The sequence below is a fragment of the Leptodactylus fuscus genome, chromosome 2 (assembly GCF_031893055.1).
Source record: "Leptodactylus fuscus isolate aLepFus1 chromosome 2, aLepFus1.hap2, whole genome shotgun sequence".
NCBI lineage: Eukaryota > Metazoa > Chordata > Amphibia > Anura > Leptodactylidae > Leptodactylus > Leptodactylus fuscus.
Window position 1 is genome coordinate 142,239,946 of NC_134266.1, and position 22,328 is coordinate 142,262,273.

Genomic DNA, 22,328 nt, shown 5'->3' on the forward strand with positions numbered 1-22,328 from the left:
CGCTTTGTTTGCATATAATCTGATATAAGGACAGAAATGTATGTTCATGAGGTTGACTAACTAAAATGAAACATTCTCGCAGCTGAATGTACTAAAATAACTCAGCATCCTGCACACATTTGCACCTATAATCTACGGAGGGTCCCAGTTACCATTATTGAATAGTGGCAGTCATATTTACTGGTATAGGGCTCGTTCACATCTGCGCCCGGTCTCCGTTCATACAGGTTCATTTCCTGCACAAAACAGAGCAGGAGACGGAAACCTGCAGGACTCTTTCATACCCATTGATTTGAATGGGTTTGAAAGATGTCCGACCGTGAGCGGCGGTGAGCGTTTTATGCTCTCCGCCGCGAAACCGTTTTTTTTTAAACCGGACACAGAGTCGGACATGCAGTACTCTGTGTCCGATTTAAAAAAAAACGGTTTCGCGGTGGAGAGCATAAAACGCTCATGGCCGGACCCAGTCTGACAGGTTTCCGTCTTCTGCATGCAGAAGACGGAAACCACAGAACAGAGACCGAACGCTAGTGTGAACCTAGCGATACCCATATTCAGTGTTACCATGACAGTGTATATACATGGAGTGACTCAAGCTGAACTTTTCAGCAAGGCCCATGAGTATATACTGTAGCTACACTGCTGACCCCTGGATATGTACAAACCGAGTAAAAACCCTATAAGTATTACTTTATGATCTGATGAGTGATAAAGGAACTGGTAGCACAGATTGTATGAACTGTATTCTTTTAATACTTACATTTACAAAATATTGAAACATTTTAAAACTATTGTATAGAGAAACCGTAACATACAACATGACTTTGCATTGAAACATTTTGCAATGCTGAAGTTTCTGATGGGGGTGGTTGGGGTCCAATTCACCTTACATTGCATGACATTCGAAAATTTGCCTCAGCATCATCTCGAACATAAACTGGACAATATGGTATATGGTGTGCTTAAGATGAGTTGTACACTGCTGTTCCATAGTGATTTTGTGCATCCAAATCCTTCCAAGTCTTCATTTTTTTTCTCATTAGAATTCTGGCACTGAGGTTTGGCTAAAGTCTGCTTGCTCTAGTTTGTGCCAAATTTACAAGGACATACTATGGAGATGACTTATCTAGAGCGATGTTTAGTATGTCAACGGCGCTCCACATTTATGGCAAGATGCGCTCCTCATCATAAATCGGACGCATCCTCCAGTGGGGCCATGTGTCTTTCCTGAAATGTACACCAACTGGCATAAATGACCATAATCTACACACCCTTTTCAGGACCGTGGCAAAGGTGGCATAATAGAGAAAAAAAAAGTCACTTTTTTTTGTGCAAAACTGACTTGCATAAGAAATAGTGACCTTTTTATAGTCAATGAGGTCCGCCGAACTCCATGTGTAATTAGCGGTCTGCTTCTCCATTATTCAGGCCCCAGAAAGACACGCACTAGCGACGTTGATGTGAACTTACCCTAAGATGCTAGAATGCTTTATATAAAAGTCCTAGTGGATTCAGACAATTTTTGTCTTTATAAAAGTGTTGTATTTGATATATCTAGCTTACATGAACTTACCAGGCTAACTACACCCACTTTCCAACCCACTTCTTAAAAATGAAGCAAGTAGTGTAAATGTGAGAGAGAATATACGACAAAAATTAGTCTGACAAAGAGGCAACACGGTGGTTCAGTAGTTAGCACTGCAACCTTGCAACACTGGGGTCCTGGGTTCGAATCCCGCCAGGAACAACATCTGCAAGGAGTTTGTATGTACTTCCCAGGTTTGCGTGGATTTCCTCCCTTTCTACAAAGACATACTGATAGAAAAAAGAAAAATACATTGTGATCCCTATATGGGGCTCACAATCTACATAAAAAAATAAGTCTAAAACTCAGCATTTGCAAGTAATTTTCCTTTAGAAACAACTTATACACATAAGTGCTTCAGTAGTGCTGTTTAAAGTCCACTTGCATAGTCCTGATGAATCAAGATCCACAAGTGGTGTTTGTCCCGTCTAATATTCCACCAAATCCAATCTCAACTTCCACTTGTAGATTAGTGGGCTGGAAAACAAGACATTGTCATTAGATAATATACAGTATACTGTATAATATACAATATATACTGTACAAAAGAGTAAAATCAATTCACCCAATGAAATAAGCGAGAAATACTGACTCCGGCAACTTAAGCCCCCCAGATGCTGTGATCAATGGCAATCATGGAATCCCTTGGTCTCATATGATGAGATTGCCGAGTCCGAGAGGCTGCATATGCCTATTGCACTAAAGCAGTTAAACATAATAAAGCCAATATCAATATGGTATTCCCATAATCGTAATGACCCACCGGACATGTCATTTTTAATGCAGAGAGAATAGCGTAGTAACAAAATCCAAAACAATTACTGAAAGATAATCAAAACATTACATGTACCCCAAAATGGAATGTAAGTACAATTCCTCATGAAAATAAGCTCTCACTTTGCTACGTTGACAGAAAAATGTAAAAAAAAAAAATTTGGGAAGGCAGAGGAAGAAAATCTAAAATATATATATAAAAAAAAAATAAATCACTGAGCACTAAGGTATAACGTTTCAAAGCTCTTTGGCTTCTTCTTCAGATATAACAGAGCAATTTCTGAAGGCTGCATATTTATGTACAACAGGACACATAGGGATAGAATTTCAGGAGGGAGGGGGGAAGAGGCTTATCAGTATATGTTTAACCCCTTCCTGACATTCGCCGTAATAGTATGGCGCTGCAGGGAAGGGCTTCCTGCAAACCGCCGTACTATTACTGCGGATGCATGGTGCGCACACAGAAACTGTGTGCGCACCATGCACAGCGGGTGTCAGCCGTAATACACGGCTGACAATGCCCCGTGACACCCGCGGTCGGAACCGGGTCCGATCGCGGGTGTTAACCCCTGATATGCCGGCGATCAACATGACCGCCGGCACCTCCGGGGTTCCGTTCTAAAATGGTGCCGATTGGCACCCCCCGCGCCGGTTTCGGGGGGTGCCGGTGTTTGTAGGGGGCAGCCCGGGGTCTGATCAGTGACCCCGGGTCTGCCCCTTCACTTACCCCGTCCTCGCACCTGGCTGATCCTGCCGTAAATGAAGCTGTCAGCCTGTGCGTCTACACAGGCTGACAGCTTCCTATACAATGCAATACACGTGTAACACGTGTATTGCAGTGTATATGTAGTGAAGCGGTGATCAGCCGATCACTGCTTCAATCCCCCATGGGGACAGAAAAAAAAAGTTTGAAAAAGTAAAAATAAAAAAGTTTAAATAAGTTTAAAATAAAATAGAAATAAATAAAGACCCAAAAATCCCATTTTCCACATGTAAAATGTTTTATTATGTAAAATAAAGAAAAATAGAAAAAAACATTACATATTTGGTATCGCCGCGTCCGTAATAACCTGAACAATAAAATTAAAACATTATTTAACCCGAACGGCGAATGTCGTAAAAAAAAAAAACGTAGAAAACCGCACAAAATAATGATTATTCACCACCTTTCCCTTACAAAATGTTCAATAAAAAATAATCAAATGGTCAGATGAAAACCAAAATGGTACCAATAAAAAGAAGAGGTCTTCCCGCAAAAAATAAGCCCTCAACCAGCTCTGTCTAGCGAAAAATAAAAACGTTATGCCTTTCAGAAGATGGCGATGCAAAAATAATTGATTTTTTTCCCTGAATTGAATTTTATTCTGCACAAATAGCAACGCATTAAAAAATAATATAAATGAGGTATCGCCGTAACCGTACCAACCCGCAGAATAAAGGTAACATGTTACTTATGCTGTACGCTGCACGGGAAAAAAAAAAAAAAAATGCTAAAAAGCAATGCCAGAATTGATGTTTCCTTTTACATCCCACCCAGAAAGAGTTAATAAAATGTAGTCAATAAGTTACAGGGCCCAAAATGGTGGCATTGAGAAGCTCATCTAATACCGCAAACACCGAGCCCTCATATGGCCACATTGCCAGAAAATAAAAATCTACCTTGTACAATGTGAAGACAAAAACCCCGAAAGTCGCCAAATCATTAGGACATAAGTGGCTGCGACTAGAAGGAAATGTGTAAGCGGTGCGAGTGTTTTCAGGGGACCCCCCATATTTAGAGCTTATGAGAGATAATACACCAGCGCTGACCCCCCCAGAATGCCCCTTTTACCCATCTGTGTCATAGGAGCTGGTGGGAAAATAGAATGGGATTTGGTGTACCCAATTTACTCCGCACAGCTTACACATTCACTTCGGGGTTACTAATGCTCACTACATCACTTGATAAATTCTTTGAGGGGTGCGGTTTTCAAAATGGGGTCACTTTCTAGAGGTTTCCACAGTTTTGACTCCTCAAGGGCTTTGTAAATGCGACATGGTCCCTGAAACTGATCACAGCCAGATCTGCCCTCTAAAAGCTCTTTGGCGCGCCTTCCCTTCTGCGTCTCGCTGAGCGTCCATATATTAGTTTACACCCACAAGTGGGGTGCTATGGTAGTCGGGAGAACTTGCCTAACAAATTGTGGGACGCGTTTTCTCCTTTAACCCCTTGTGAATGTGCAAATTCTAGGGCTAAACGAAAATATTAGTAAAATAAATTCAAATTTGAAAATTTCACCTCCATTTTGTATTAATTCCTGTTAAGCACTTATAGGGTTAAAATACTAGGTATATGTTGTTTTGGCTTATCTAAGGGGTACAGTTTTGAAAATGGGGTGATTTATGGGGGGTTTAATACAAGGGTCTTTCAAAACGCCTTCATAACTGGATTAGTCCCTTAAAAAATGGGTTTTGGAAATTTCTTGAAAATTTTGAATATTGTTGTTTCACTTGTAAATCTTATAATGTCTGTAAAAATTAAAAGGGTGACTAAAGTTTGATGCCGACATAAAGCAGAGATCTGGACATGAGATTTATGATATAATTTTGGCGGTCTGACTATCTGTATGTAATGCACATCATTTCAAACTTTATAAAATACATATTTTTCAAAATTTCCACCAAATTTCCAATTTTTTCATAATTAAACACAAAACATATCAACCAAAATTTACCACTAACATGAAGTACAATGTGTTACGAAAAAACAATCTTAAAATCACTTTGGGAAGTTAAAGCGTTCCAAAGTTATTGCCACATAAAGTGACATGTCAGTTTTGAAAAATCGAGCTTGGTCAGGAAGTCAAAAAGTGCCATCGGCGGGAAGGGGTTAAACAATTCACAGTTCCCATGTTCTTATCTTTATGGCTTTCTTAGTTCAGTGATTTCTATAGAATGACATGAACCCATGTGAGACATTCATTCCATTCTCCAGAGTGTTAAATTGGGTCATGCACTTGTACTCTTAAATCCGTCACTCTTTCCTCGATTTAAAATTCTCTCTTCAAACCAAAATTTTCATGTCACTGGTGATCTTCATTGCAGAAATGTTTTGGCTCGGGAAGGTCCATCCTTTGTTCTCTAATTGTATGGCGATGTGAATTAATTCTCATTCTGAGCTTCTGACCGATCTCTCCAACATACAGATTTTCGGTGGAACATTTGGTGCACACTACATTAGGTGTGTTACAGGTGAACATACCTGGGATTTTATATTCCCTGTTAAGAGTTTGGTATCTCTATCCTGTCAGTGGTCAGTATGTTAGGGCAGGTTTTGCACCTTTTCTGTCCGCATAGGAATGTTCCTGTGTTAGTTGGAGGTGACAGTGAGCTGCTAACAACCATATTCCTGAGGTTTGGTCTGTAGCACAGGAGAGGGGAGTCTGGAAATATGGACTTTAGACGGTTGTCTTTATGCAGTAGTGGATGTAGTTTGCGTGTGATTCCTCTCAGCATCTCCAGGTGTGGGTTATATGTGACGACCAGGGGCACCCGATTGTTTTCCTGTTTGGTATTGTATTTTAATAAATCCAATCTTGGTATTCTCGTGGCCCTGGTGACTTGGTTATCAACTGTTCTTGGATGGTAACCCTGCCTCAAGAATGTGTTTTTGACATAAAATTTTGGTTTTAAGAGGGAATTTTAAATCAAGGAAAGAGCGACGGATTTATGAGTACAAGTGCATGACCCTATTTAACACTCTGGAGAATGAAATGAATGTCTCACATGGGTTCATGTCATTCTATAGAAATCACTGAACTAAGATAGCCATAAAGATAAGAACATGGGAACTGTGAATTGTTTAAACATATACTGATAAGCCTCTTCCCCCTCCCTCCAGAAATCCTATCCCTATGTGTCCTATTGTACATAAATATGCAGCCTTCAGAAATTGTTCTTAGTTATATCTGAAGAAGAAGCCAAAGAGCTTCGAAACGTTATATTCTGTCATCATTATGAGTTAGCCATTAAAAGAAGTATCATCTACTGAAGACTCTCAAGATTTTTGTTTTTTATATTTCATACCCACTGGCTAACACGGTACAAAAACAAACATTCTCTTCTTTGAGCACTAAGGCACATACCCTGTGTCCTTAAAGAGATTCATCTTCTTACCTGTCGAGAAGATTTTATCAATGAGATTACACGATTCCCACTCTGCTTGTTTCTCTCATCTTTATGTATCTGAATTCGGGTGCTGGGCACAAAGCTCCATGAACGGCCCAAAGCAGGACGAAAACCAGCTAATCCATCTTTGGTAATGTGGTTAGTTACCTGTAAAGCCGCATCAGCAAATATGACAAATAATCATCTGAATGTCCAGCAAAGGAAACCTCGGATAATGGAGTTTTTCTTTTTAACAGCTCCATTTAGGCTCCTGCAAACATTGTAATTTCTATAAGGCTGGCCATACATATTAAATAGCCTCCCCCATTCTGCCAAGCATGCATGTGCTCAATGTCGACTCTGCTGCAGTAGCTTATCTTTCATGACAGCAAAGGGATTGAGCATGTTGAAGTCCTTTTCTCTCTTTATTCTCAGGAAGCCCCCCTCCCCCATACCATTAGATGGTTGGTTGCTCCTTCTGTAATTGGAGAGTTCAGCCGACATTAAACTATTAAATTTGCCATAAATTTCATGAAAGCAGGCTCCAGCAAAACTGGAAAAAGTTTCCCCTCAGTATCTGTCCTTACACTGAAGGAATGCTTGTGAAAAATATGGATGTTAATATCTATCGTTATATTGGGGAATGTGAGGGTTTCCACTAAATGCCTTCTTTGGATAAATCTAGAAATGTAGGACATGAACAAAGTAGTGTTTTTCCATACTTACAAGTACAGTTAAGCTGAAATCATGAGCCAGGGTCTGTAGTTCCCTTGCCAGATACATCATAACTGCCATTCCTACAAAACAAATTAACATTTTTATCCACATACTCGTTTCATCTTCAGTCTTGGAATGCAAAGATAATTTAAAGTCACCTTCTGTTTGTTTGCCGCCCAACAGTGGGTATATCACAGCACATACTGAATCAAGCACCACAAGTCTCAGCGTCTCTCCAGATCTTAGCAGCTAATGGATGAATAGGAAGGCAATTAAAAGCTATTTGATGAACACATCTTTTCCAGGTATATGCGGTTCAAAACTTTGTAGAATTCTTTTTAGTCAGCGCTCCCCTGCATCCTTTTCACTGTTACCTTGTCAACATGTTGTATGCATGTATAAGTTACATACCTATTAAAAGACCTGCAGGTCCTGTGCCTTGTTAGTCCCAGTAGAAAGAAGCGAATGCCTTCTGAATAGGAAGTACAATACCAGTCTGATGCTAGGGTCACACTAAAACGGGTTACACACGTACACCGGCATATGCCACTGACTATAATGGGGTCAGCCGGATGACCACAATTTTCAAACTAAACGTGTCAGAGAAAAAAGAGCTCTGTGCAGCGAGTTCCAACGCAGACTCCGGTGCAGATGTGAACCCAGCCCGAGTGATAAATCCAAACTTATATTACAGCATGTACAGGAATCTAGAGGGTGAGAGGCAGACAAGTGGACTGACCCTTCCAAATGCTGAGAAAAGCCTCCAAAGCCTCCAGCATGATCAGACTTTAAGGCTAAGTTTCCATGTTGTGGAAATGCGTTTTTTTTTTTTTGTTGTTGCAGATTTGGCTGCATTTTTTTTAGCCAAAGTCAGAAGTGTATTTAATAGAAGGGAAGCGTCTAAGAACTTCCTTTATATTTTCCATTCCCTTTCAAGCCACTTCTGAATTTTACTCAAAAAAACTGCAGCAAAATCAGCAACAAAAAAACACTGCATTTCTGCAATGTGGGGGGTTAGCCTAAATAGTGTCTTTCATAACCCCAATCAACCCTTTAAGAGATGCCACTCTACTCGTTTTGCAAACAAACCGGAAAAAAAAAAAAAAAAAAGAGACTCAAATATGGCAGTGCTTTACAAGAAACCTTTATACAAGACCTTTTTATTTTTAAAAAATTTTGTATTCTATGGGAAATGAACTTAGTTATAACTACCGTAGAATTGATTCGAATACAAGATTCGAATACCTCACTCCATAGGAATGCATGTTAGCGGCCGGCCTTAACCCCTTGGTGTTCGGCCGCTCCCATGCATACCTATGGGAGCGAGGTATTCGAAACTCTAGTTTCGAATACTATTCACTCACCACTAGTTATAACCCAATGACAGGGTTGAGTCTCTCTCTGCAAGAGAGCTGCCCTGCACTGGCAAAGGTAATTGAGGAGTTGAGGCAGGCATCAGCGGGGCACATGATGGCGGACCATAGGCTATAAAAGAGATGTCTGTGATCAGAAGGAATTTAATAATGTGCCTTACTACCAGGTCTGCGCTATGTAATTCAGTAGAGACCCACCTGTTATGACAAATGCTCTGCTTCTGAGATCCATATTTAAAAACCTGACATCTGCCGCCGTAAAAGTACAAGTGATGTCAGGAATGGATTACAATAACGTTAAAAAAAACTGATTTTAAATTTTTTTTGAAAAAATGCCACTGATGTAAGAATTTACTGGCAATAATTATGATCTCCATGCCACAATTTCGGCCTACATGGCTTTATAACTGCAATGTATTCCGTCACTCAAACGTAAAACAGCAACGTATAAGAAATGTACTGGTTTTACAATAGCCAGTTTATAAAGCAACAACTGGACATTACAGAGGTGTAGAGAACATGCACAAATGATGGCGCTTACAACTAAGTGTAGTCTGCAAATGTAGGTTACCAAAATAGGCCATCAACTAAATTACATAATTCCAGTCACTTCATTAGTTCATTGCTATCTAACAACAAACTAATATTTTCACAGTAGTCGCAAACATGAAGCTTCTCTCTAGAAACTATACCTTCAAAGAAAAGCAATGTGCAAATTCATCTCCAGACACATTCATACCTGCTGGGAAAAACTTTGCCGCAGGTCTTGGAGTACATCTAAAAGCTTATATGCATCAAACACATGGATCACCTGAATTCTTTTAAGGGATGCAACCTGTAAAGGAGAAGCAAGTCATATATTGCCAGACTTAGGAAAAAAAAGGGGAGAAAAGGTGGTATACTCTCATTGGTGTAACATGCAGTGGGTGGGGAAAAATTGGGTTACCCAACTTGCTTGGTTTTGGGATACTCCTAAGGGCATTATCTAAGTATCCCTTGGTTTGCACCTTTTAATTGCTTTTTGTCTCACTGCTTTTTGTTAATTTTTTTGGGGGGGCGGTGAAACCCCTCCCAAAAAAATGCAGTTCAGCCATTTTGATCTAGGGATGTATTGCATGCTATTTGGAAATTGCTGTATACCTACAGAGGTCTGGCACAGGCACGCCTCAATAGTTATATGCCAATGCCATGCCTGCGAGCCCCGATAAAGCTCCCTTCTGTCATGGACATTGGATGGTTCCCATTATCTATAAGTAAGGGACAAAGACAATGCCACAACCAAAAAGTGCAGCAGCAGAAAAATGGAGGACACCAGCAAGACTAGCCAGGTGATATAAAGGAAAGGTAAATAACATTTTTGTTAACCATTTAAACTGCTACTGTGTTGAAAATAATAATCTGTATATTACATGGAGCCAATTAACCTGTTAGTATTGGTAAGGAGCATGGAGGAATCCAGAACTGTCTAGAAAAATCAGTTCAAATATTGGGAGAAATAAAAATTCCATTAGAACATTGACAGGATCATATTCAAACCAAGGACTCAATGTTGTATTTAACCACTATGTGACCTTAGGGTATATCTACATGAAATAAATCTGCAGTACGTCTGTTGTATGCATGTCCTGTATGGACACACTCAAAAAATTTGATCCATCTGATAAAGTTTCCTTGGTGCAGCATAAAAGTAAATAAGAACAAAACAGTACATTTCAGATGACTAAAGTCAGGACAAGAGCATAGTTTAATAGTGCACAGGGGACGTGAGACACACGATTACTTCTCATTACCTATGCTTACCTGTTCATCCTCCCGCTGTGTCTTGCACTGAATTAACTGTAGAAGACGGGTGCCAGTGACTCCCCCAGTGGTGTCTATATAGCACACTTGCTGCTGTAAGTTTGCGGCTACATTCACAGCAATGCTTTGACACATCTAAGATAATTGAACAAAAATAAGCATAACTGGATGAAAAAACTACTATGACTTAATACTGTTTGATGCTGCTATATGGGCAATGAAAAAAACTTCCAGAAGCATATTCAACTTCTGCCACTGCATCATAGAGCCCATTACAGAGATAAACCCCACACCTTTGTTATGTAGGTCTTTTTTGTACACTTGGGAAAAACAACTTAAGTCTTATCCAGATCAGGCAGTTGGTGCACTGGAGGCGGCCTTCAGACCCAAAGATACTGCTCTTGCTACTCACGTAGGATGGGTTATGTCATAGTAGTTGGAGTATCAACTGTATGGGTGGAACAGGAAGGAGATGGTAGTGGTCTTATTGGAAAGATCAGCAGTAAAGGGAGCTGAGGCTTAACCCCCAGAACCCCAACTGCCTCATTTGCATACAACTTCAAATGAAGAATTCATGAAGAATACAGGAATTGAGAATAAGATACAGGAGACAAACGTGCTGAGAGTGGGAGATGGGAAATCTCCTTTAAAGTGGTTGGCCCATTTCATTAAACTTAAAGTATTCCTATCTCAAGGATCATATTCAGACTTAAGCTAACTGAAGTGTTGCACTCAATACACTGCTTTATCCATCTTGATCCGTTTGTCAGATACAGCTAAATATCTCTCCTCAGTGTTTTCCATTGGTTGCCTAGGTTACAGGCCTGCTCTGACGACTCAAGTCTATGCTTCCTATTCTCTTTTCTCCCTCTCTCTGCATACTGCTTTCAGTTTTTGAGCACTGATAAGGGCCAGTAAAGTTTCTTGAGCAGTGCCTGTGTTATTTTTCTTTTTTTTTTTTTTAAATGTAGATTGTGAGCCCCACATAGAGCTCACAATGTACATTTTTCCCTATCAGTATGTCTTTGGAATATGGGATGGAAATCCATGCAAACACGGGGAGAACATACAAACTCCTTGCAGATGGTTTTCTGCCCTTGGCGGGATTTGAACACCAGGACTCCAGTGCTGCAAGGCTAACCACTGAGCCACCGTGTGGCCCCTTTGCCTGTGTTATTTTTCTATCTAAATCCAGAGATAAATGTGCAAGCAGGAGCTCCATGCTAAAAATCAGGAAATGGAGGGGTGAGGAGACAGGTGGGCAGCTGAAAATCTATGATTAAAAAGCCCTTTAAACCCTAGGTGATGAGCGCCTTACTGTTATGGCACTACTGCCTAGTTCTAGAAGATAGCTGCTATACTATTAGGGCTAGTTCATACGGGGTAAGGAGGCAGATTTTGACAGCGGATTTCACCTCAAAATCCACCTCCATACAATGGTGGTCTATGGAGACCACTAGTGTTCTTTTTTCCGCTAGTGGCATGTTGCCGCTAGCGGAAAAAAGAAGCGAGCTGCCCTTACTTCAGGAAGCTTCTGCCTGGCGGCAGCAACCTCCGGATTCAGCCCATCCAGTGGTTCAAATCCGATTGGATCAAATCCGGCACATGCACACTGACATTAAGAAAAATGGCGCCGGAGCGTGCGCAGTAGCTCCGGAGGGAGCGCTACTGCGCACGCGCTGGATTTGAACCAATCGGATTTGAACCTCCAGAAGAAGACAATGATGAAGCCGGAGAAGAGCCAGGACCGGAGGGCGTCGCCGAAAAAAGAAGAGGAAGGCGTGCCAGAAGATGACGTTGGATCGTGCACGACCGCCCAGCGTGCACGCCAAGGTATGATTTACATATATGTTTTTATAGTTTTATTTTAAAACGGGCAGGGGGTTTAAAATAAGATTAGCGGTGCCTGAATAGCCTTTCTAAAGGCTATTCACGCATATGTGGGGCTCATACAGCATAATTTTGCTGATAGAGCCCCTTTAATTTTTACTGCGGTTGACTCTATACTAAGTGATATGTGGAATTTTGCAATCAGAAATCAGGCCTCTTCTATAGTTCTATATGGCAAAACAATTTCTCTGGAATTGTTACACCTTTTATGTTGTGGTTCTAATAAAGATTTGCCAATACTAATGTAAAATGTAGAAATTCTGTGAATTGTATCCTACCAACCTGTGTTTTACCACTGCCGGGTGCCCCTGCAATTTCAGTGACTTCTCCTGTATATATTCCTGAATCCAAGAGAGTGTCTAATCTGCAAACCAAAGAACCAATAATAATATTCATATAGCACCAAAATATTCCACAGCACTTTACATATCAGAAGGTACATGAACAAACAGCATTTGACATTACAGTGTGACAAAGAGTTAACATATCAAACAATAGGAGTGAGGGTCCTAGCCACAAGAGCTTGCAATCTATGAGGAAATAGGGAGACACAAGGTAAGGTTGGTCTTACACGACCGTATTGAATGTACAGTCCGCAATTTGCTGATCAGCAACACTAGTTACTGATCAGCAACATAGACTCCGCAGACGTCCGTGTCCTGCCGCACTCGCCCATAGAGTTCTATGGGCGAGTCCTTGCAGTGCCGCAATTCACGGCCATTACGGACATGTTCTATAAATTGCGGACCACGGTTGCGGCCCGGCCACACCACGGATAAAATATCCGGTGGTGTAAGAGGCCGCATTGAGTATAATGTGTCCGTAAATGGTCCGCAATTGAAAACCCTCAATTGCGGACCATTTGCGGACTTACATCACGGCTGTGTAAGACCAGCCTTAGAGGGCTTGATAACTTTTAGATAGAGGGCTCAGGTTCTGAGGGATAGAGTAGAAAGGATAACTTAGAATAAGAAATGTTAGCTAATTGTGCAGAGGTGTAGGACAATGTGATCAGTTCACGTACGAAGTCTGCCTAAACAGATGTGATTTTAGGGATATTTCTGAAGCTGCCGTAGTTGGATATTACGGTAATCTAATTGTCCAGGGTACAGCATTCCAGAGCACTGGTGCAGCTCGAGAAAAGTCTTAGAGACAGGAGTGAGATGTTCAGACAACAGAGGATACCATTCTAAACTCATTGGCAAAATGGGGAGGACAGTTAAGATGGTAAATGATGAGAGAGGAGATGTAGTAAGGCACAGAAGTGGAGATATCAGGGTTAGGTCTGTTAGTAGATGATGAAACCACAAGAAGTTTGGTTTGCGAAGGATTCAATTTTAGATAAAAAAGATGACATGATGTTAGACAGCAGAGAAACAGTCACTGGTATTCTGCATTAATGCAGGGGTGATGTCACATGATGAGGTATATAGTCAGGCATCAGGAGCAAAAAGATGGTATTGAAAACCCAAACGGATGATGGTTTGTCGAATAGGGAGTCTACAAAGATTGCTGGTGTCTGTGTTAGGAGTTTCGGATGGTCAAGTGTGCTACTAAATTCAGGGAGGTTTTGAGAGTCTCATTTTAGTGCTTGATGACTAGTTCAGGACAGGAGAGAAATGAGATCGGAGGACAGTGATGACTGTAGAGTGTCTGAGAGGTGTGTACATTCTTGTATTTGCAGTAATATGTGTAGTACACATTACGTCTAATATCCCTAAGAGGATGACTTTACTCAGCTTCATCCATACAAGGTATGTTATGGGCACTAGCCACAGAAAGTTACATTTTTATCTTCTGAAACAGAGGACACTGATTTCATAGTTATGTTTTTTTCCTAATCCTTGCAGATTAGGAAATGATAAGAATCTACAAAAACACAACAGTACGGATAATGCAGACACGAACGTATCCCCTTCCTCTCTTAGTCCTTTCCTTTCCCTCCTATTCACCTACCACCAGGTTTCTATCACATGCAGGATACAACCTTTCCTTTCTATAGGAACACCTAGCAATCTAAATTCAGATGAAGTTGGGTGATACTTCCTCCAATTTTCAAGACCTCTATTTACATTGTCACTTTGCCTCACATGGTTTTCATTATGCAGTCAGGTCAGGAATAGGGACAATGGGAAACCTGAGGAATATGTTTCTAAAAAAACAGATTTGCCATGATTCTAATTCCTCCAAGTAACAGAATATCACACTTTGATGCACAACAAACCACAGGTGTATAAGAAGTCACTAAACAGATATAACAGTAATAAACTACTTTACACTTCATCTTCTTACTTCTTGTTACCGGTGGGAAGGATTGCTGTTGACGATTTCAGCTCTTCGTACAAATCTGCTCCATTGGAGGGAAAGGCAGAGTACTGAGCAAGCAGTACACGCCTCATAGCCACAAGGGTCTACAATACAACAAGTGTCAATCTATAATTTCACATAACTATAAAGCAATAATATAAGACGATATAAAAAAGTAAACAGATAAATAAGAAAGGATGCAGAATCTTACCTTGTATGAAAGACAACATTTCCTTGCCAGTTCCTCTAGATCAGACGCTACCAACTCAACCACTGCAAGGGATCAATCATTTTAGTGTTATCAGAAACACATAAGATTTTCCTCTTTTAACTACTATATACGCTCTAGTTTAGGGGTGTCAAACTCATTTTCACCGATGGCCACGCCAGCTTCGCGGTTGTTTTCAAAGGACTGTAGTAATTGTGCGATTGTATAAACCTAGCTATCCCAGTTAGGCATTGTTACATTTATAGCCCATTAAAAACAATCATAAGGCTGATATTAACATATTCTCAATACACATATACATATCCTCCCACACAGAGATTCGTGACCCTCACAGGTAATAGTTCTCCCCACCCCTAAATTATATCACATACAGTCCAAGCCACACAATTCTGGAGAATTTCATACTTACCTCTTCTTCCTCCAAAGCAATGATGTGGTGCCTAGATGTGCACCTCTTCTACTGTCCTCCTGGCTAACTTGTCATCTGCACTATGGTACCACAAGCTGTACCATAAAGATAGATACAGAATAGCTGGGAGGACAGCAAAAGACATGCCCAGCCAGGAGCCACATCAGTGATTAGCAGGAAGAAAAGGCAAGTATTCAATTACCTGGAGACAATAGTGTGGTAAGTGGGGCTATGAGTCCTCCTAGTTTAGGGGCTCTATCACATGGGCGACTGTTGTGACTCCTGCAGCTGTTTAGCACGTCCACAACAGTCCCAAGGTATAGAGTGCTGAGGATCTTCCAGCCGAAAAGCATAAGTAATGTCACATAATCACACTTACTAGCACCCAACATATAATATGACGCCCTTATTTTGGCCCCCACACAATATATCACTCCCCTTCTTTCTTGGCCCCCACATAGTATATTACCCTCCTTTTTTTCTTGGCTTCCACACAGTATATAGACGACCCCACACAGTGATAAGTTAGGCTGCTAACTATTGAATTATTGCTTTAACATGCAGCACCACCTAAAGGCAGAAGCAGAGGTTGGCCTGGACAGGAGTGTGGATGGGTGAGTAAAATATCAGCCGCTACCTACTGAACTAATCCATGCCATGAGGCATTTCCCTGCACATAATCTTCGTGGTCCTCAAGACAATTTCTTTTGTCAGTGACAAAATACAGGCCCCAGCGAGATAAAAGTGATTGTGAGTGACCCTGGTTGTAAGAATTAAAAAGTCATGGCTACTTTTCAGAAACCACACCACATTTATCCACAGTGTATGTGGTAGTACAGCTCAACCCAGCCCTGAATGGTACTGTACAATAACTTACCTGTTCTTATACGGTTCCTTTTCAGTACAGTAATAATATCAGTTGTTAATCCAGGACAAAGTCCTTCTCTCAGAATCACCATTGATCTCAGCAATTCTACCTGCAGATGAATGGCATAGAATCACTAGCTGGGAATACATGAGACTACAGATAATACTGTATGTATAGATATTCAAAATTGTAATGCGCCAAGGAAACAGAAAGAATAAATCAGACTGGATACTGGAAAGAATTTCCTCTCAAATTTCTAAGTTTGGATTCAGTATTACTGGGTATATTTTTAATTATTAATACAGCACTACACACACAAAGTACTCCCTCACACCATTCCCTGGCCTCATTTATTACACACGGACATAATCAAGTTATGCATGGTAACTGTGCCACAATGACCCAAAGGCTCTGTGTGAATGTGGCTCAATGAATATATTAATCTATTAAATATATTAATTCATTCTGTAAGACAGGGATACTCAACTAACAGACAGCGGTCTGGCCAGCTGTTCGGATCCGTACCGCCAAACACTCTCAATATGACAGTGGTCTGGAGAAAGATTAATCTGTGGACCACTGTCCCCTAAACCGATAACCTTATAGAAGTGGCAGCTTATGTGCAGGCAACAGAGATGATGGCCGCAGATGTAAAGTATCATGGTTAGGGGACAGTGGTCCAGAGATTAATCTTTCTCCTTACTGCTATTAGGCCAGGTTCACACAGGGTTTTTTTGGAACGGATTTTGACGCAGAATCTGTGTCAGAATCTGGCTCAAAAAACCGCTTCCCATTGAAATCATTGGGAGCCGCTCGCGGAAAAAAGAAACGACCTGTCCTATCTTCAGGTGGATTCCACGGCTGATTCAGCGGCGGACATCCGCCTCGCGACACCTCCCTACCGACTAGGCCCATTCGTTTGGGCCTAATCCAGAGCGGAATGCCGTGACTTGATGCCGGTGCACTGCACTGGCATTTAGTCGCGGCAAGCCGTTTTTTGTACCAGAATCTGAGGCGGCCTCCACGTCAAATTCCAGTGCAAAAAACTCACGTGTGAACTTACCCTTGGTATTAACTGTTTGCAGGGGTCAAAGGAGAACTATACTGTGTAGGGGACACTAATGGGAAAACGATAGCATAAGGAGGGACACCAGTAGCTCTTTATAACATGTGGGGGCTTCTAATAGGGTGTCCGTATTCAGCTGTCATATCAAACTTTACATTGACATTAAGGTACAAAAACAAACTGACCAGGCAATTCTTGTCCTCCTATAGGCTAGCTCATAGCTCAAATACTTATTGCGTCCTCTGCTCTGACTTGTTTACATAGAAAGAGAGGGATTACGTGGATCAGCAGCGTCTTAAACATTGCATAGAACCCTGTGCCAAGCAAATATGTCTGAAGTGCCAACCTCAGTACAGGTGCCGGAGGGTGCTGACCCCTGCTATAGAACAATAAAGCCCATTACATGAGCTGGGATTAAAGCCAAATCAGAATATCTTCTCCAAAATGAAGGAGCCCTTAGCACACAGCTGTTTCATGGGGTTTGCCTCCCATCAGTGAGAAGCAAGGTACTGGCTAGGTCGGAGATCATAGACTTGGGTCTATCTCACAGGATAATGCAGACATTTCTGCAAGAAATCTGCCACATGTGAACATATCCCTAAGGGCTGTGGCTTCATGGTACAGTGAAAGCTCTCAATGAATGTATAGACACAAGCTGGCATTGCTGAGGAGTTACTATGGAGAAGCAAGGGATATGCAGGGTTAATAGGAAGAGCTCACGTGTATGACATGTAGTTATCCTGATTCCAGGCATCTCTTATATAGGATGTGTCAGAGAGTAGGGGACTCTTACCTACAGCCCACACATATGTTACATAAGTTACCACTTCAGCTAATATAAGGAAGGACTCTGCAAGTACTCTGACCATAGAAACACACACACACGCTTGACGTGTAATGTATAAAGACACTACGCCATTCTCATCAGTATCCAGCTGTGCGACATGTATCATAGGCAGCCCGTGTATTTACCACGCAGATGGATGCAAGCTATTGCTCTGTGCTATCAGCCTAGCCTTTACTAGTGCTCTACCAGATGAGTGAGAAGACGCCGCGCTCTTCCTGCTTTACACGCAAGGAGCATGAAGGACCTTTGATGACGTCATGGTCACGTGACATTACATGATGGGCGGGGTCTGTGTGCCTTGTACAGGAGTAATAGCTGGTTACACTCTATTCTGTGTGCTGGGTGGGTTCAGAGAGAGGGAGAGGTAAAAGAAAAAAACTACACAAAACATTCCGGTCTTTGGTACTCTGGTGTGCTCCCAGTGCGGTCCTCTCCGACTGTGACATCTTGGGTCCCTTCCGCTGAGATCTCTGACTGGACTCAATGGTCATACATACCTCCCAACTTTTAAAGGAAAGAAATTTAGATAAAATGTGGGCGGGGCGTGACAAGTTTTAGCTCCACCCACTTTCAAATTGCCACCGCCCATCCTCATCCATTTCTCATTGGGTACACCCTGCACCCCACATCTCCCCCTTGGGTCTAAATATGGGACACATTTTTCTTCATAATAGTACCATTTATTATTCTACACAATGCACTGGGAAGCTGGAAAAAAATTTGAATGGGAGGAATTGGAGAAAAAGTGCATTTGTGCGATATTATTGTCGACTTCGCTTTTACGGCATTCACTCTACAGCCAAAATGACATGTCACCTGTATTCTATATTTCACTACCATTCCAGGGATAGCAAATTTATATAGTTTTATTTACTTTGTAATCCCTTGACAAAAATCTACCGTAAAACTTTGCAAAAAACAAAATATTCTGACATCCATAACTTTTATATATCTCACTTACTTTAATTTATAATAGTAATTTGCAAGTTTTGATGAGCAATATTAGGGTGATTTGTAGCAATGTATCAAAAGTTATTGAAATGTTGGTTTATGGCCGCTATTTAGGCCGCTCACAAGTTTAGTCACCGTTATCAGGGAAAACGGCGTCATCAAATTACAGGATTAGAGGAATGTGGTTAATTGGAGGGATAGCAGACAGTATTACAAGTTTTAAGCGGCAGTCGAATCAACAGGTGTTGACCGATTTTATTTTCTGCACTCTACAGAATTGCAACCAACACGTTCCAGTGCTGCCGTCACAGCCTATCAAATACTTTGGTTTTGGAGAAAAAACAAGAATCTCCTAAAGGCAACAATATCACGTGATCACTAAGGTGAAGAGTCTGTTTGGTCAATAGAAGAGTCTAAGAAGAATGCTAAACGGTGAACCGAAACCCGAGGATCCAAAGAGAAGGAATTTGTTAATAAACTTGAAGATTTGTTTGATGTCGTTAAAACTTCAGGAAGACCATGACTTCTTGCTTGCTCAAAGAGAAAAAAGTTGTCGTGGAAATATGGGACCATTAGACAGAAAGCTGGCCGAGGTCGAGGGAAGAAGATTTATGAGAGAATAACAGGCAGAAAACGAAGAATAATGGAAACTGAGCAAGTTCAGCAGTCGACAGCATCAGCTTTCAGCAGACACCTTTGGTACCTCAGTAAGATTATGGTGGGTCTGGCTTTTTTTGACAGTGAGGTTCCAACTGCAGAAAAGGTTGAGATGGTCCTGGCTCTGCAGAAGTAAGGCAATGATGACTGCTCAACTCTCGTTGCAGATTGCCAGAGACTTTGCGACACACAAGAAGCTTCATCACTTTCTATCATTCAACACAAAAAAGGACGTTCCTTCTCTGTGGCACACTAATGTAACTTATATCAATGGATCCTCAAAAGCCGTCGGATTGAAAATTGTGAATGATACTGCAGAACGTTCTATTACACTCATGAGTACATTCAATACTGTGCAAGCGGCCATTTTCTCGTGGCCTGTGGGCATGCGCAGTCTGCTCTGCCCGAGGCCTAGAAGTTACAAGCCACCGCTGGAAGAAGAGGATGAAGAGGACACTGCTGACAAAGATGGAGGTGGCGCTGGAGAGAGTTCTCTCGCAGCATTGGGGGATGCCCCCAGTGCTGTTTGAGCGCTGGGGCCCTCCCCCAGTGCTGCAAAATAACTCATTTGCATACCGACAAGAATTGGGATTCCTACGGAACAGTAGCGTGGAGAAGAAAATGAAAGATAGAAGAAGAATAGCCTTTCTTAAGGCTATTCTGATGTGTTACTCACAAAAAAAAAGGGTTTGTAGGATCCCTTTAATAATCTGTCACCCTAATACATAGGGAGTCTTTTTTGCAGGGCCAGATGAACTTTTTAGTCATACCATATTGGGTAATGTCTATTGCTTTGTTCACTTTTCAAAAGATTTTTTATCAGAGGCAAAACAACGAAAAAACTGTGGCTCGGCATTTTTGATTTTTTTTTTTTCTGCTACGGAGTTCACCATATGGGAAAAAGATTTTTATTTGTAGACCAGGTGTTTTCGGAAACAGGGATTCCTAATGTGTATGTTTTTCACAGTACTGAAGTATTTTATATTTGTTCTAAGGAAAGGGGAGTGATTTGATATTTTTTTTTCCTTAAAAAAAAAATAAAAATAATGTTTTAATGCATTTATTAAACCCCATAGGGGTCTTGAACCCCAGGGGAGTCTGATTATTAAGGCAATGCAATGTGTTGCAAAATAACAGTACTTCTATTACATGCTGCTTACAGCAAAAAGGTTCTTGGCTGTCATAGTAACGGTGCCAGTCCCGGAGCTTGCCCTGCGTGTTGGTGATCCCCAGTAAAATGGTGATGCCTGTGCACCATTGGCAAAATAGTGCCTCTTGTCAGTTTTGTCCACAGCCACCTCCCTTTCAATGCCTCTGAACCCCCATTAGATGTCATTGACATCCTAGGGACATCTACTGCCCCCCATTGCATGTTAGTGTCAACCCAGTGACCCCTTCCTTTCAATGACAACAGTACTCAAAGGCCTCTTGGTGTGCCCTCCACACACTAGGGTAGTACTTACTTTAGCATAACAGCATACCCCACGTTACCGCAGGTGCCAGATGTGACATCACTGCATTCTAGCCTCTACAACGCAAGAATAGACAGAGCTGACTGCTGTATATAATGTGTGTTTGTAAAATCATTGGTTACGCTAGGTTCACATGGGGCCCCGAGGGTATGTTTAGGGTATGTTCACATGGTGGAAAATGAAGAATTCCTCTTCATTTTCCACCGCTGGCATTTTCGCTGTGGTCTAGCCACGACAGGATGCTGATGCACTTCATCAGTATTTCATCACGCATTCAGCTACTGATTAGGCCCGGACGAATGGGCCTAATCAGCAGGGAGTCTCGACTCCTGCTGCAATCTCTGTCTCCCATTGAAAACAATGGGAGGTGGATTTCGGGAGGAATCTGCTCTGGATTCAGGGGTGATATCCACGCCCAAATCCATGGCAAATTCCTCTGTGCGAACACAGCCTAAGGGTGCACTTACTCCCATTTGCATCTGTCATATGCTAGTTGCCACCAGGATGCACCTGTACCTGTATCGGTATTCACAGGTCTGCGCCTGTACTGTACCTATTGCTTATATAGAAAGTACAGGTGCAACACAGCAATTATTGTATGCAGATGTGGTTAGGACACACTGCACTCCAAGGGCTTCTTCTATACGTAAGAACCATTCCATGTAGATAGATAGAAAGACAAAATAGATGAGAACAATAATTGAGTCTGAAATATGTCAGATAAATGCAAGTGTTTATTAGTTGATTTCTGTATCAGGAAAGAGCAAAGTATGCTTAGTTTGCTCTGTTTGAAGTAATCCCAAAAGACATAGGCAATTAAGATGTCAAAGTGCAAAGTTCACACGGGCTAATAAGCGGGAGGTTATCTGACCATGTACAAATTCATATTCTAGACATCTGGTTTGAATTGTTCAGGTACCAATAAGAAAAGAGATATATTTAATAACTGGACTCATGTGTATGACTGTTTCTTTTTTTCAAAAGCAGCGGTGGACGATCATTTCCATGTACTATAAAGCAATATGTCACTTGATTTAAAAAAAAAATAAAAATATATATATATATATATATATATATATATATATATATATATATATATATATATATTTTGAGATGTATTCCTCCATACAGCTAGTTATGAAAACAAGGTCCATTACTTTATCCCCACATGGCTTGCAAATATTCCAGAATGTATTTGTACTACTTTGAAGCATAGAGAGTAGCTAAAAGCAATTTC

At 41.2% G+C, this 22,328-nt stretch overlaps 1 protein-coding gene across 2 annotated transcripts; it reads right to left on the minus strand.

The window, feature by feature from the left end:
• Nucleotides 1-818: 818 nt before the first annotated feature.
• Nucleotides 819-18,235, minus strand: RAD51D (RAD51 paralog D). 2 transcript variants are annotated; one of them, XM_075264799.1, is made up of 11 exons: nt 18,198-18,235; nt 16,108-16,207; nt 14,804-14,865; nt 14,578-14,696; nt 12,568-12,649; nt 10,396-10,530; nt 9,335-9,430; nt 7,381-7,471; nt 7,232-7,302; nt 6,515-6,673; nt 819-2,062 (listed from the first exon to the last, which is right to left on the minus strand). In XM_075264799.1, the coding sequence occupies exons 2-11, from the start codon at nt 16,187-16,189 to the stop codon at nt 1,985-1,987; spliced, it is 975 nt and encodes a 324-aa protein (XP_075120900.1). In that variant the 5' UTR covers nt 16,190-16,207; nt 18,198-18,235; the 3' UTR covers nt 819-1,984. The 2 variants fall into 2 exon arrangements, with proteins under 2 accessions (XP_075120900.1, XP_075120899.1); XM_075264798.1 differs by having other exon boundaries at nt 18,137-18,231.
• Nucleotides 18,236-22,328: the final 4,093 nt, after the last annotated feature.